Consider the following 13,522-nt stretch of genomic DNA (forward strand, 5'->3'; position numbering starts at 1 on the left):
AATTATTATTTGCAATATTTACCGACGTAACTAAATCTTTTTTGTATATATATAAACAGTAGTCGGAACGATTAACTTATGTAGTGAAGATTAATAATAACATTAAGTAGAAAACGGGATTATAGTCCAAAATATTATTTTGCATCGTAAAAAAATTTTTACTTTTAAAAGATGTATTTATTGATAATTAGTGCAAACAGAAATTTATATAATTAGCACATAAAGTCCCCCCCTCACCATTTTGACTTTTTCTTCTCTAAAATTTATTTCACTAGCAAGCTGTTCTCAAATTAAAAATAAAAATTAAGCTTTAATATAATCTATAGAGTAAATATTCAGAGGTTTAGAAGCGAAATTTAGTTTAGATATTTAATTAGAAAAGGCTGTTAGTCTACCACCATCTCATCTTATATCGCATAAACAACGCTGTTATAGAAACTGTTTAATTTAAAAAAGAGATAAAAGTTTAATATAACATTATGAATTAAACTTTTACAAAATAATTCTAGCATGGGGAGAACTTTCATTAGACACTATAAAGTATATTCTATAAGTTAAAAGGTATGTCCATACATATCTTCGCAATTTAGAAATCTTATAAGCTTCTGTAATATTATATGAATTGTTTAAAGTTAAATTGGGGTTATTTATCGCTTGTAGATTTTCTGAACCGCATTTAGAAGTCTTAAAAAACTAGTTACAGTCTGAAAAAATTAGTCTTTATCTTTTATTAGTATTTGCCCTGACAAAATTGGAGCTTAACAAAAATAATAAATTCTCCAGAAAACTACACATGAATGAATAAATGTCTTCTAGACCAAAAAGCGTATCCACTCTGTCCAATCTAAAATTTTCACCATTAATGACGATATTACAAATTCTGGTCTAAAATTTGTACGTTTGTACAATTTAAAGTTTACAATAAGGGAGGAAAACTTCAAAAAGCGTTCTTCTTCCCTCTTTCGTTTTAGTGATGAGAACCCGTTTAATGTGTCTATTGTACTATAGTTAGCATTTTTATCTCAAAGTTAATAAGGTAATGTATTATAAGTAGGTTAATATCTAATATTTGTCCAAGTGCGCTTTGAGAGACTATAATAATTTATTTACTTATTTAATGTACCATAGCGCCCAAAACAGAGTTGCTTAATAAATTACCTCAACTTTCAAGTACGTTAATGTCTTAATCTAATATTAAAAGCTTTGAGTAATTGAATAGATAGATATAGAATAACATAATGTTAAATTGCGTTTATAAAATGTATAAGTGTAATATATAGAGTGAAAGGCTTACGCGAGGAGTTTTCTTGGAAGGATTGTAGAGGCCATTTAATATACTCATGTTAGATAATAATAAAGTTAAGAAGCTTTTGAAAATATATTCTAAAACATACTTTCGTAGCAATAATAAGTTTGAACTCTTAAAATTTTTTAATAAAAAAAAAGGAGCAACAATTTAGATATAGACAATTTTTAAAATAATGTAAAGGCTGCCAAAAATTCAACTTAAATCCTGAAAATATTGGCTTAAGTAGCGTCTTCTTGCAGTGGATGGTAAAATTACACTGTGAACGCAAAGTTCTAATAGGGAAGCATTAGCACTTTATGTAGGTGAGGCGTCTTTGCTGGCTGACGACTTGTATAGGCTTGTCCTACAGTGTCTTTGCAGGGCTAATTACCAGCACTTGCCGATGGGTTGACCAATGAGGGCTTGCTCAAAGCGATATAGAGCAAAGCGGACTAAAGTGCAACAAATGAGTATTCTACACATTAAAAATACCACCATTCATGAAATACACCACTGCTGTATGGGCTTACGATTTGCCGGCCATGACGTCTACTCCGTTATCGCGAACAAAAGAAACTTTGCGCCTCACGAGGGCGTGATTTGTGGGCCCATAAAAAAGATTTCTAGGTATAAGCGAACTGCAAATGAATATAAGTTCCTTTTATTTTACCAAAAATTTTTGTTACCTAGTTAGTCAAAAGATTCTATTAGAAACAAGCTATTTTATGTAAAGTCAAATATCGAAAAGACTGAACATATTTGTTAAGTTAATGACTGGATGATGCACTTTTGCCATAAAATCAATATTTGCAAGTGAAAAATAGTGTGTAGTTTAAAGAATAAGTAGTAATCCCATGTAAGTGTAGATAATTGTAAACGCATTAAGTTTTAAGTTATGTTAATTGTAGCCCTTTATATATATGTATGTAAACCAGCAAGCCTATATATATAGAAAAAAGGTATATAAACATATAAAGTAATATCACAAAATCAAGATTTATGTATTTTCAATATAGTTGTGAATTATTATAATTCTACTTTCCACGTGTCATTGTCTCACATTTTAGCATTGTTATTTAATTTTTCTGCAGTTCTAAATGAACTTTTTCTAAAGAGTTTCATTTTTTTTTTTTTAAATTGCTCTCTGCTAAACTCTGATTGGTTGTAAAATTTGCAGCTTTTTTAATATTTAATAGCAACATAATGAAAAAGAAAATTCATGTGAAATAATTTAGTTTACTAATTCTAAACTTTTAAACACGCGGAAAGTAATGCATTTTCTTCAAGAATATTTTTATTACAAAGTAAATTCATTATTTCTTGTTTATTTAGTGTCCTCCACAATAGTTTTTATAAACTCAATAACTTTCATATATCGTTCATCCTGATTAATAATCACATTGTTGTATGTAACATTAACGATAATAAAAAATTATTACTTTAAACGAAGTCGGTTTGCAAATACTCGTGTGATCAGTGTCGTATTCTTCATAAACGCCAAGCCCTGGATTGGAAGATTCCACAGGAACAATTACAGCACTGGTTGTATTAAAGTCATTAAAATATAGTACTTTCGGCTCCACAATTTATAACAAAAATTTAAACAAAAAATAAGACAAGACCGACTGCACTATGATAATATTATAGTGAAAATGTTAAGGGGAGGAGGCGGTACTTAATGGCCCACGTTATATTGGTAGCTTTCAGTTCGCCGAGGCTGAAGGACTTGATATTTTTAAGCTTGGAAAAGCGGCTGTGGAGTTTTAGCAAATAAGGAGAGTTCTAAAAAACAGTCATAACAGTTTAAATTAGAAATGAAAAAGGTTAACAAGAAATTTGGTAATGATGATAATATTTATAATAATAATAATATTATTATTAAATAACCGATCGTAATTCGTCTACTTCGACAGACGGAAAAATAATATATCTGAGCTTACTAAAAACTTGGTCCGCCACGGGCGAGCCAAAGTGCGGTGTCGAATAAAAAACGACGCCTCGCGTGTGTTCCGCCAATCTTAATCAGAAACATGCTTGGTCAACCAATAGGGTTAATACGTTAAAAAATCATAATTTAAAGTTTTATTATGATCATGGGGTCACTAAATTGGCAGACCAATAAGGTTAACCCATTAAAAGTCACACTCAATTTTAAAGAATTTTTTTATTACATGTTCCCCAAATGTTGGGCATGGAAAAAATTTTAAGACAAACAATAGCAGATGGTCTACGCTATTAAATAATAAAGTGAAAAATAATAATAATAGTAATACTCTCTATAAACTGGCGAGTTACTTGACCCCACCAATAGGCACTTAACGATCAGACCGCCCATTGAGTGAGTCACAAATATAGTCGGCCGCCTTCCAACCCCTGAAAGGTATTATAATAAAATCATATTACTCATAATATCTTAACCGGCTGTGTGCAATTTCGAGAGCAAACTTGAGGCCTTGGAAATAATGAATTTATAAAAGTTTATTACAAGTTTTTTTAAAAAAAAAACTTTTTTTCGCAGCGTTCGATTTCTGATTGTTTCTGGTAGCAAAGGGCAAACAGACGCCCAATCACTAAACTGCGTATCGTATTCCACGCTAATCACACGGACGTTGGGGATGGACTAGCCAATAAAATAAAGTAAAGATTCATTAATCAATATACTTAAATATAAGAAGAAAAAAAATAAAGTGTTATCAAGCCATAATAAAAATAATAATATATTAAAATAGTAATGAATTAAGAAAATATAAATGTTTATAAGTAACCAATAATAATGACAAGGGCCAAAAAAATAGTGAGCAAAAAATTTTTGGAAAGTTTATAAGCACCCATCAAGAATAATAACTAATAAGATTCATAAAAAATTTGTAAGCACCCAAAAATAATAATGAATAAAGAAGTTATATATATAAAAAATTTATTAGCATCGATAATTTTTAAAAAAAATTTATAAAAAACTTTGTAATCACCCAAAAGTAGTAATCAGAAAAAAAAACATTAAAAATTTTGTAAGCACCCGTGGTAGCCAATACTTGGGCCAGCAGCTCGTTTGGGTATCGCTTTGTTCATCCACTGGCTCAACCGCTGTTCAAAAAAATTTATAAAAATGTCTTCCAGCTGACATCGGACGAATGAAAAGGCAATTTAAATAACAACTAACCAATTACGCATAATAGAAAAGATGGTTATTATCTACGCTCTTACAGGAAACCCCAAAAACTGCGCATTATTTTTTATAGTTCCAAGCAACAGTAATAATAATGAGAATACTTCTGGTATTACTAAAATTCAGTTCGTTTTCGGCTTCTATAGAAGGAGAGCTTTCTCTCATCGGTAGAGAGCGCCAAGTAAAAAAGGCGCCACCTGGAAATACATTAATAATAATGAAATAAAAAAAGTTTTACTTTTAGCATAAATAATAAAAATATATTTTATTATAAAATTAAATCAGAATAAACATAAGAAAATATCTATTATGATAAACTATATTGAACCGAAGAAAAATAATGTAAAGTTTTATAAAATAATAACAAACCTATAATTGATATACTAAAAACAAGTTATTATAATTAAAAGCTGCATATATAAAAAATATAATAAAAAGTAAATTATACTTTTTTATAATTTTTAAATATTAATATCTTTTATAATAGAAACTTTTATTATTATAATTATAATTATTATTATACCGAGCAATCCATGAACAAAAACAATGTCCACTACTGGCTCTTTTTTTGACCAATCGCTCTTCTTTAAATTTGTCATAATAAAAAAAATAAATACAGGGAATAGAGTGAAGCTAGATATGGAACTTAAAAAAGATAGATAAATTATTATTGAAGGTAACTTCGACCTTTTCAGACCAATGAATGTCTCTTTTTATATCATTATCTATATTTTTAGTGAGAAGAAAAGGAAAAAAGGGCCAATGAAAAAAGAACTTACACCAGAGTGGCTCCAAAAGGGTCGGATAGAGAAGATAAACGCCGTCTCGAAAAGTTTCTTGTTCTTTTATAAAAGTTTTATTAGCGAATATAACAAAAGAAAAAAAAATTCATTAAAAAGGTAGTATGCCAAAAAAGTTTTATAATTGGATATAACAAAAAAGTACTGAAAAAAAAGAGAAAAGTTTTACTAATGAATATAGAAAAAGAAATTCATAAAAAGTTGTATAGAAAATTAATAAACAAATGATTTCTCAGAAAAAATGAACTTTTTTTAATGGGTAATAAACTTTTATTCAAGTTTATTAATGCGCGCGTGGCTTCCGACTGCAGAGCGACATTGCTCTTAATATTGGCCCATTCCACAAGGAGGCCAATGAAATCGCTTCGAATAATAACTTCAGATAATTGATCTGTTGAAAAGTATTCGAAATAAAGAACTAAAATACACCATTAGCGTTAAAAAGTAAATAACTAGAAAAATAATGATTATTTAAAAGCAATTTCACTATAAAATATGCAAGCGTGCCGATTTTATATGCATTAATCGCGTAGTTCACAAAAATAATGAATATGTAACGATAAATAGTTATGAAAACTCTGAAAAAAAAATTAAGAATAATATAAAATATACAAACAGAACTGTATGATATTTACTTTTCACAACTATTTAAAAGTTATTCGCTAAATTTTTTTTATCAACGATAAATAATGAAGCGCGCTTTCCTTGAGCTGATAAATTTGCGACGATGCGCGCGACTTCCAACTTTTCCTGAGCGATTTGCTCTGAAGTGTACTGTGAAGGCGTTAATTCTAATGTGTCCAGAAGCACTTGTAACCCGTCGGACTCTCCAATGAGAATGCAATTTTCGTCTTCAATAATTATAGTGGGGTGAAAGTTTATAAAATAACAAAAATTAATAATAAAAAGTTTTTCAATGTTTTCATTCTAATTTTGATTGGCGCCTTTCACATAATAAAACAGTTATATTTAATTTTATTGGTCCATAAAATTTATGAAGGCCAATCGTCTTGGAAAGGGTAGAGTGAACAAAAAAGGATTTCGTATACAATTGGAGGGTTTAAGCCCCAACAAAAATTAAATCCTAATTTTTGGGGGCCCCATAAATATGTGTAGCTTAATAAACGAACCAACAGTGGATAAAAGCGCTAATGAACGAATGCATGTCTCCCTTAGCATAGCACGTGAGTCTTGAGAGCCGGACGGAACACGAAAACTTGCATCATCGCTAATCTTTGTAGAGAATAAATATAAAAAATTCACGAAAATAAGTACAAAACTATACAGCCCTGACAACTATTTTTTACGGGTAAAAAAAAAAGATAAACTTTTTACATTGGTAAATTTTAACGAAAGAAAAATAGTTTTATCCATATTAAATAATAGGAATTCATTATAATACTGAATATCTGTGCGACTTTTTTTTCTTGTTAACTGCGTCATACACGTGCAACCGTTGGCGCGTGGCAAAGAGGATGTATTCCATGCATTGGTCACTGGCTTTTAGCTTGGAAAGCAAAATTCTGACGAAAAAAAATTTCATTATTTTTTTACTTTTTTTTTTGGTGAATAAAAAATAAACTAACAAAAATGTAGATAGTCATTAAAAAAACGAGCATAAGCGGGCGAAGCCCACTAAAAAGAACCCCAAAAAAGTGCGCTTTTCATTATTTTTATAATAATCATTAAAAAAATTACAAACGCTGAAGAAAATTTTTTATAAAGCCAACAGAATTTAAATTTTAAAAATTTCTGCAGTTTTTTTACTGCAGCGTATACATAAATACCGACGAAAAAACGAATAAAAAATAATGAAAAGTTACTCACAATTAATATAATTATTAAAGAGCACACTGCAAATTCGAGAACTTTTTGATGATGAAGTAAAAAGTGACTCCTTTTATTTATAATAGCAACCAAGTAATATATAATGAACTATTTAAGCGCATTTTGTATAACAATTATAATTGGTGTAGAGCCAAGTTTGATTATGAAATAAAAAGAAGCCATTTAGAAAAGTTCAGGCTATAAAAAAACGGTTCAAGCCCATTCGCTAGGAAATCTAAATAATAGAACATGATTGGCTAACCCTTACCTTATTAAACTTTTTAGTGAACTTTTATATAAAAAAGTTACTTCAAAGAAAAAGTGTTTTCCATAAAAACTTTTAAATTAAAAATAAAAAATATAAAAAAATTAAAAAAAACTTTTTATGCTCACTAAAAAAAAAGTTTGTAAACTTTTTTATATTCTTTTTTATTTGATGAAGTAATAAAAAATATTTACAATATTATTACGAAAATATATACAATTATAAATATTGTAATAAGAAACTATAAAAAAACTTTTTTAGATAATAAATATAAAAAGTTCATGAATTAACCATAAAAATAACTACAAAAAATGGCATAACAAATATATATTTTCAAAATAGTAAAAAAAATTATCATTCTTCTTTGATTGGTTCAATAAAGCTTATTTATAAGAAAATATTCGTTAAATTAAAAGCCAAGAATTTTAAAGTAACCAACCAAAAGATATGAAACAAAACTCTCAACCAATGAAAAGTTGGCAAAAAATTTACTAACTTCCAGTAATTATTATTATTATTACAAAAATAAGAATATTCATAAACAAAAGCAACCTCAAATCTTGAAGATTTTGTCGTTCCAGTTTGCTTTTCTTATGCTATAATAATAATAATAATAATAATAATAATAATAATAATAATATTAATAATAAAATCTTTTACAGCATGCAAAGTTTCTTTTTTTCCAGTTTTAAAAAGTTCGAGTGGAATTGATTGGATTAATGAAAGACCACTCTATTGGTTCAATATTATTTAAATTTTTTAATGACTAATCATAAACTTTTATATAAAAAACATTCTTTTATTGAAATATAATATTAAAAAAAAACTTCATTATATAATAGGTGAACTCACTAAAGTTTTATAGTCGGCGTGCTTGCGGATATGCTCTACCGCGCGCGTGGACGTAGAAGCCAACGCAGCCAATAGTAATAAGCAATTCGGACGGTGCGACTCCGAATAACTTTATGTAGAAAATAAAGTTATACATATATATTAAAAGTAGAATAAAAAGAAGTATAAAGATACGAAAATATAATAATAATAATAATAAGTAAAAAGCAAAAATATTTTTCTAAATTTAATAGTTAAGTAATTTAAATTGTAAAAAAATTTAATTTAATTTTTCTACCACCTTTTAACAAAAATGATCAACACTAAAAAATAAATTCTATGTAGTAAAAGATTTATAAATAATAATTATACAAACTTATGTTTAACTAAAAGATCAATATCATTTATAATTAAATAAAATCTAAAATTAATGTGTAAAAAAATTTATTTTGTAATAATTGTAATTAGACTCTTCTATTATTTGAAAAAGTAATAAAAAAACCACAAAATTAATTTTTTTATCAAAATTTAATAAAATTTAATTAATATTTAAGCATAAAAATGAAACCTCTTTTATACCTTTCCGCAAATCATAAAAAAAATAAATCACAAATAAAAATCTTTTAATCTATTGGCGCGTATTATAAAAATAAAGAAAAGCAACTTCTACTTTTATTTCATTTAAATCTGAAATTTTCAAATTCAGTTTAAATCTTAAAATTAATATAAAAATCTTTTAAAATTATTTTGCGCGGTTAAAATTTTTTATCTTCAAATCGAAAAAATGTAAACAAAAATAAATTAAAATCAAAAATCTTTTAAATTTATTTTACGCATATTATAAAAAAAATAAAATTCTATTTATTTTACTATTGAATCTCAAATTTATTCATCTTCAAATCAAACAAATTTATAATTAATAAAAAAAAATAAAATTATATTAAAATCTTTTCTTATAATTTACTTTTACTTTACGCATATTATAAAAATAAAAGCGAATTTAATTTTTATTTACTATTTGAATTCCAATTTTAATCTTCAATTTCGAAAAAAATTATAATTTATATAAAAATAAAATAAATTTATAAAACTTTAACATTAATTTAGCACTTATATAAACGATAAAATAAAATCAAATTCTAATTTTATTTCCTATTTGAGTTTCAAACTTTTCATCTTCTATACAAAAACTTTTATACTTTATAAGAAATATAAAAATAAAATTTGAATTATTAATTTAGTAATCAATTTTTTTTTACTTGTCCTAAAAAAGTGATTGCCGTTATAACGAGTCGCTTATTTTTTTTTTTTAATGGTCGCCTTCTGGCGCATGTGACGTAGTTATTAGCTCTCATCAGTCAATAATAATTGAAAAAGCAACAGATCTTAATAAATAATTTCAGTTTAAAACATTAACAAATTGTAAAATTTTTTGATCTGAACTTTCAAGAAAAGATCAATGAAATTAGCTTTTACTTTTTTATAAAAAAGTTTACACTATAAAATAAACTTGAATATAAATCATTTATTTTTTAAAGAAAAGAAATTTAAATTTTGAAAAAATTAATGAAAAATAATAATTTTGAATGGCGAATTAAGCATAACAAAATTGATTTTTTTCTAAAAATATTCCAAAAACGATTTTGGTAAAGAATAGAATTACCATATTATAGTGAAAATGTTAGAAGTGAAAGTGCTTGTTTTAGTAATTGAGGACATTTATACTTTTTAATATTTAAACTTGAAACTTGTATAATATTAAAATCTTAAATTAATCGGCATAATATTGTACAATTTTTTTAATTTTTGAAATTGATTAATTAGTTTAAAAAAATACTCAGATAACGTTACCAATTTAAAAGATTGATAAAAGTATTAAAAAAAAGATTAAAAATAAAAAAATATATAATTTATTCGTGCTAAATGGTTTTCACTAACTTAATTTATTCAAAATCAAAAAAAGGAGACAACCTGAACTCAGAATTATTTAAAAATCTCGTTAGAATTTCTACCAGTGCAAAAGATTCTAAAAAGTTAAGCTCTTCTTTATTTATTGTAACAAAGTTGTTTAAGATTTTCAACTGCGTCTGTAGCGACGCAAACTCCAAACTTAAATAGAAAAAAGAAATTAAAAAAAAAAATTTCGAAATAAGCAAAAAAACGGGCCTCGCCAGTGAATTCAGAAGATTTAACAAAGTAGAACTCCCCATCATATGAGAATGAGTACTTAAGTAAGTGGAAGAATCTGTATACGTTAAAGTAAAAGTGGACTTATTAACTTTTTCTTCACGTATAAGTTTATTAGCAGGACTTAAAAAATAGGATCCCGAAATTAAAGAAAAGCCTAATATCAACAAAAATAAAGTAAATTAAAAATAAATATTGTATAATTATGTACCCAGCAAGGCCGCCCATTTTGTTCCGCAAATTACTATATTTCGAGCCAAAACGCCAAAAGGTTTTACATATATTAAAGTTTTCATTATGTTTTAAGAAATATTTAATAATAATAAAGATATATATTATATGCAACGCGAATGAGAAAAGCAATTTTTTTAAATTAAAAATCTATGTTATGAATTTAAGCTATGGTCATCCCAACTATTTTGAAGCAAAAAGTTCCATGTTAGTTTTTTATATTTTTATTTTTTACTGACTTTATCAAACTGAAGCAAACCTTTAAAAGAGAATCTTAAACTAATTAACTTTAGAAATAGCTTTGAAGCGATAAGGCGTGACACCTATAAGAGATAGTGACCAGCCTTTGGGTTGGCATATATGTTATCGATGCATTCTAATAAGAAATTTATATAATTTTTATTTATATATTACTGCTTTTTAATTTTATTAAAAACCGGAACCACTTATGAACTACTCGATCACTTTTTAAAAACAGTGTTCTTAGATTAACTGTTAAATTGTTTTTGTTCTCGCTCTATTAAAAAATTAATAGATTGAACGAATTTAAAAGTAGCACTTTTGTTTTGCTTAAGCTTTCACCATCTTATCTTTATAAGGTTCTTAAAAATTCTCTATTACAAACTTTAATGGGTGAAACGTTTAAAAAATAGTACAAAAATATTTATCGGAAAGGAGCATCTTCACCTGCATCCTTTCCCACTATCGGGTTTTAAGTTGTATAGAAGATTACTGTACTCTAGAATATTAATTATCACAATTATTTTATATTAACAATAAAGAAGTACTTCCAAAACTCATTGCTCAACTACACAACTTATAACCTTTTATAATATCTTCCATAGTACTCAATCTTCTTTATAATTGAAATGTTTATATTCTATTACTTTTATCTTTTAAGTTAAAAAATATAATATAAGTAACAAAAATACTTGATGCCTCTCTAGATTTGAAGCCTTATAATCTACGCCGTTATTTTCTATATTTTTTAATCAAATTTTTAAAAAAATTCTTATTTTTATTGCATTTATTATTATTATTACAACAGTTTTTATTTATATTAATAATTGTAACGGTGCTTAAAATGTCGTTTAGTTTATGAAGGTCCTTGTACAGAATCTCCCAGTAGCCTAGTTTTTGCTCATCTTTTTCAAAGGGGACTTAAAAAATAACAACTACTTATAACGCCAATGAAGCCGAGAAGGTGCAAAGAAATAAAAGATGTTTTAATTATCTACTCAACTAAGTATTAAACCTTGCGGGTCATAAAAAGAGTTATCTTTATTAAAGCCAGTTAAAAAACTATTAAACAATAAAGTTTGAATTCTTTTTTATACAAAAAAAAGAGTAAAATAAAATTTAAAGGCGTCTTATTATCACTTTCATAGCTATGCTAAATATCAATATATAAACTAATTAAGTCGATATAAAATCGGATTAGCTTATTTTAATAATAAAAATAAGTTATATAGAAAATTTTTTCTTTTATTAAAAGATGCACTACTTTTCTTCGGTACTCCTAATTATCGTTGTAAAAATATAACAGGTAGATCCATATTATTGGTAAAAATTAAAGCTTAGCCGTAATATAAGCTAGATAAAAAGTTTTTATAAACAGATTGGCGTACCGGAGATTAACTATAACACGATAACGATTAAAAAATTGGCAAGAAAAGTTTTTATCAAAGGACATACAAATGATTTAATCTGTAAAGGATTCGAAAAGATATTGTCATAAAGTTCAAGTAAACCATATTTTTAATAAATTCGTTGTTACAAAAATAAACCTTCTTTTACGCTAAGAACGAGAAATGTTAAACTTTTAAAATAAGCCCACAATGAATTCATATAAAAAAAAATTAAAAAAATTTATAATATAAATTTTTTTTGAAGCGAACTTAGTAAATTTTAAAAATATGAACTATATAAAAAAAGGGTTACTATAACTATATTGCTTATATAGATGAGTTGAGAAATATACATTAAAGCTTCAGCTCTAATAATTTATTTATTAATGATAGTTTCTGGTGCTCGGTCGAGTTAGATACTTTTGAATACTCGGGCTCCCACTCAGGAGTGATTTGCAGTTACATTTCAAATAGAATTCAGGGTGTCATTATTTTTTATATTAACCTAAAAAAACTAGAGCTTAAGCGCGTGTCCCATGGCCCGTAAATAAGTTCGCTCACCAGCAGGCGATTAGTGAACCTGCTGAGCCTTTCGTAGAGAGTTACGGCATGGCGTTAGAGGCAATGTTTCAAAGGTCCAGCTGAAGGCCCCGGTGAAAAGCATCATTTCGCACAAACCATGGTGCCTTTGTAAGAACACGCAGCAAGTTGTTCTGTCGCACTGGAGGTGCCGACGCTAGGGCAGTGGAGTTGTAGGTCAAGCAGCAGATGCATATGTCATTGCTGGTTGGATGTAAAAACAAATACAATTGCCGTTTGTTTCGCAGAGAAAGCTTACTCTTGCCGCAAAGTAAAGAATAAAGCGCCTTGGTTGCTGTCTTGACCTTCGCCACTACATAGTCCACGTGAGAAAGCCAGGAAATTTTGTTGTCGATGATGATTCCCAAGTATTTCGCTTGAGAACACCATGGAAACTTCATGCCATTAAAAGTTATGGGTACCAACAATGGAACGCGTTTCTTTGAAATTAATATATCTTTACTCTATCGCAGTTAAAGTAACCTTCCAATCTTATACGTGATTTTGAAGACCTTAAGTATTTAAAAAATGGGTCTCAAAATCAAAAAGAGTGCCTATACCTATTAAATAAGATATACAAAAGTTTAAGTAAAGTAGCATAGGTATAAGCACTAACCAAAGTAAACATTTTTATAAATTATTATTTTTATTTTAATTTTAAATTATAAAACAAATAGATAAAATCCAAAGATAGTAATTCAAATAAAATCACGGCATCAG

At 27.1% G+C, this 13,522-nt stretch overlaps 2 protein-coding genes across 2 annotated transcripts; both read right to left on the bottom strand.

Moving 5' to 3' along the window:
- Nucleotides 1-2,612: 2,612 nt before the first annotated feature.
- LOC135145688 (protein SERAC1-like) lies at nt 2,613-5,641 on the bottom strand. Its single transcript, XM_064077819.1, has 13 exons — nt 5,502-5,641; nt 5,234-5,296; nt 5,142-5,179; nt 4,978-5,038; nt 4,559-4,651; nt 4,305-4,372; nt 3,795-3,908; nt 3,707-3,740; nt 3,562-3,661; nt 3,176-3,305; nt 2,964-3,070; nt 2,728-2,827; nt 2,613-2,672 (listed from the first exon to the last, which is right to left on the bottom strand). Exons 5-13 carry the CDS (start codon nt 4,617-4,619, stop codon nt 2,613-2,615), a joined length of 774 nt encoding a protein of 257 aa, XP_063933889.1. The 5' UTR covers nt 4,620-4,651; nt 4,978-5,038; nt 5,142-5,179; nt 5,234-5,296; nt 5,502-5,641.
- A 261-nt stretch (nt 5,642-5,902) lies between these two features.
- Nucleotides 5,903-13,203, bottom strand: LOC135145689 (uncharacterized). Its single transcript, XM_064077820.1, has 8 exons — nt 12,902-13,203; nt 10,149-10,286; nt 8,199-8,307; nt 8,007-8,078; nt 7,899-7,942; nt 6,657-6,777; nt 6,385-6,487; nt 5,903-6,105 (listed from the first exon to the last, which is right to left on the bottom strand). The coding sequence occupies exons 1-8, from the start codon at nt 13,201-13,203 to the stop codon at nt 5,903-5,905; spliced, it is 1,092 nt and encodes a 363-aa protein (XP_063933890.1).
- Between the last annotated feature and the right edge of the window lie 319 nt (nt 13,204-13,522).

This window comes from Zophobas morio, unplaced genomic scaffold (genome assembly GCF_036711695.1).
Source record: "Zophobas morio isolate AGI-343-1 ecotype UQ-CSIRO unplaced genomic scaffold, CSIRO_AGI_Zmor_V1 ptg000175l, whole genome shotgun sequence".
Classification (NCBI taxonomy): Eukaryota; Metazoa; Arthropoda; class Insecta; order Coleoptera; family Tenebrionidae; genus Zophobas; species Zophobas morio.

What these genes read in the sequence shown, in the direction of transcription:
- LOC135145688 (XM_064077819.1), bottom strand. Translation starts at nt 4,619, where the DNA reads ATGAGAGAAAGCTCTCCTTCTATAGAAGCCGAAAACGAACTGAATTTT. An exon ending in CTCGAAATTGCACACAGCCG is followed by an intron (nt 3,662 to 3,706) that starts GTTAAGATATTA and finishes AATACCTTTCAG; the next exon opens with GGGTTGGAAGGCGGCCGACT. An exon ending in AACTCGCCAGTTTATAGAGA is followed by an intron (nt 3,306 to 3,561) that starts GTATTACTATTA and finishes TTTCTGATTAAG; the next exon opens with ATTGGCGGAACACACGCGAG.
- LOC135145689 (XM_064077820.1), bottom strand. Translation starts at nt 13,203, where the DNA reads ATGAAGTTTCCATGGTGTTCTCAAGCGAAATACTTGGGAATCATCATC. An exon ending in TTAAATAATTCTGAGTTCAG is followed by an intron (nt 8,308 to 10,148) that starts GTTGTCTCCTTT and finishes TTCTACATAAAG; the next exon opens with TTATTCGGAGTCGCACCGTC. An exon ending in AAAAGTCGCACAGATATTCA is followed by an intron (nt 6,488 to 6,656) that starts GTATTATAATGA and finishes TTCTCTACAAAG; the next exon opens with ATTAGCGATGATGCAAGTTT.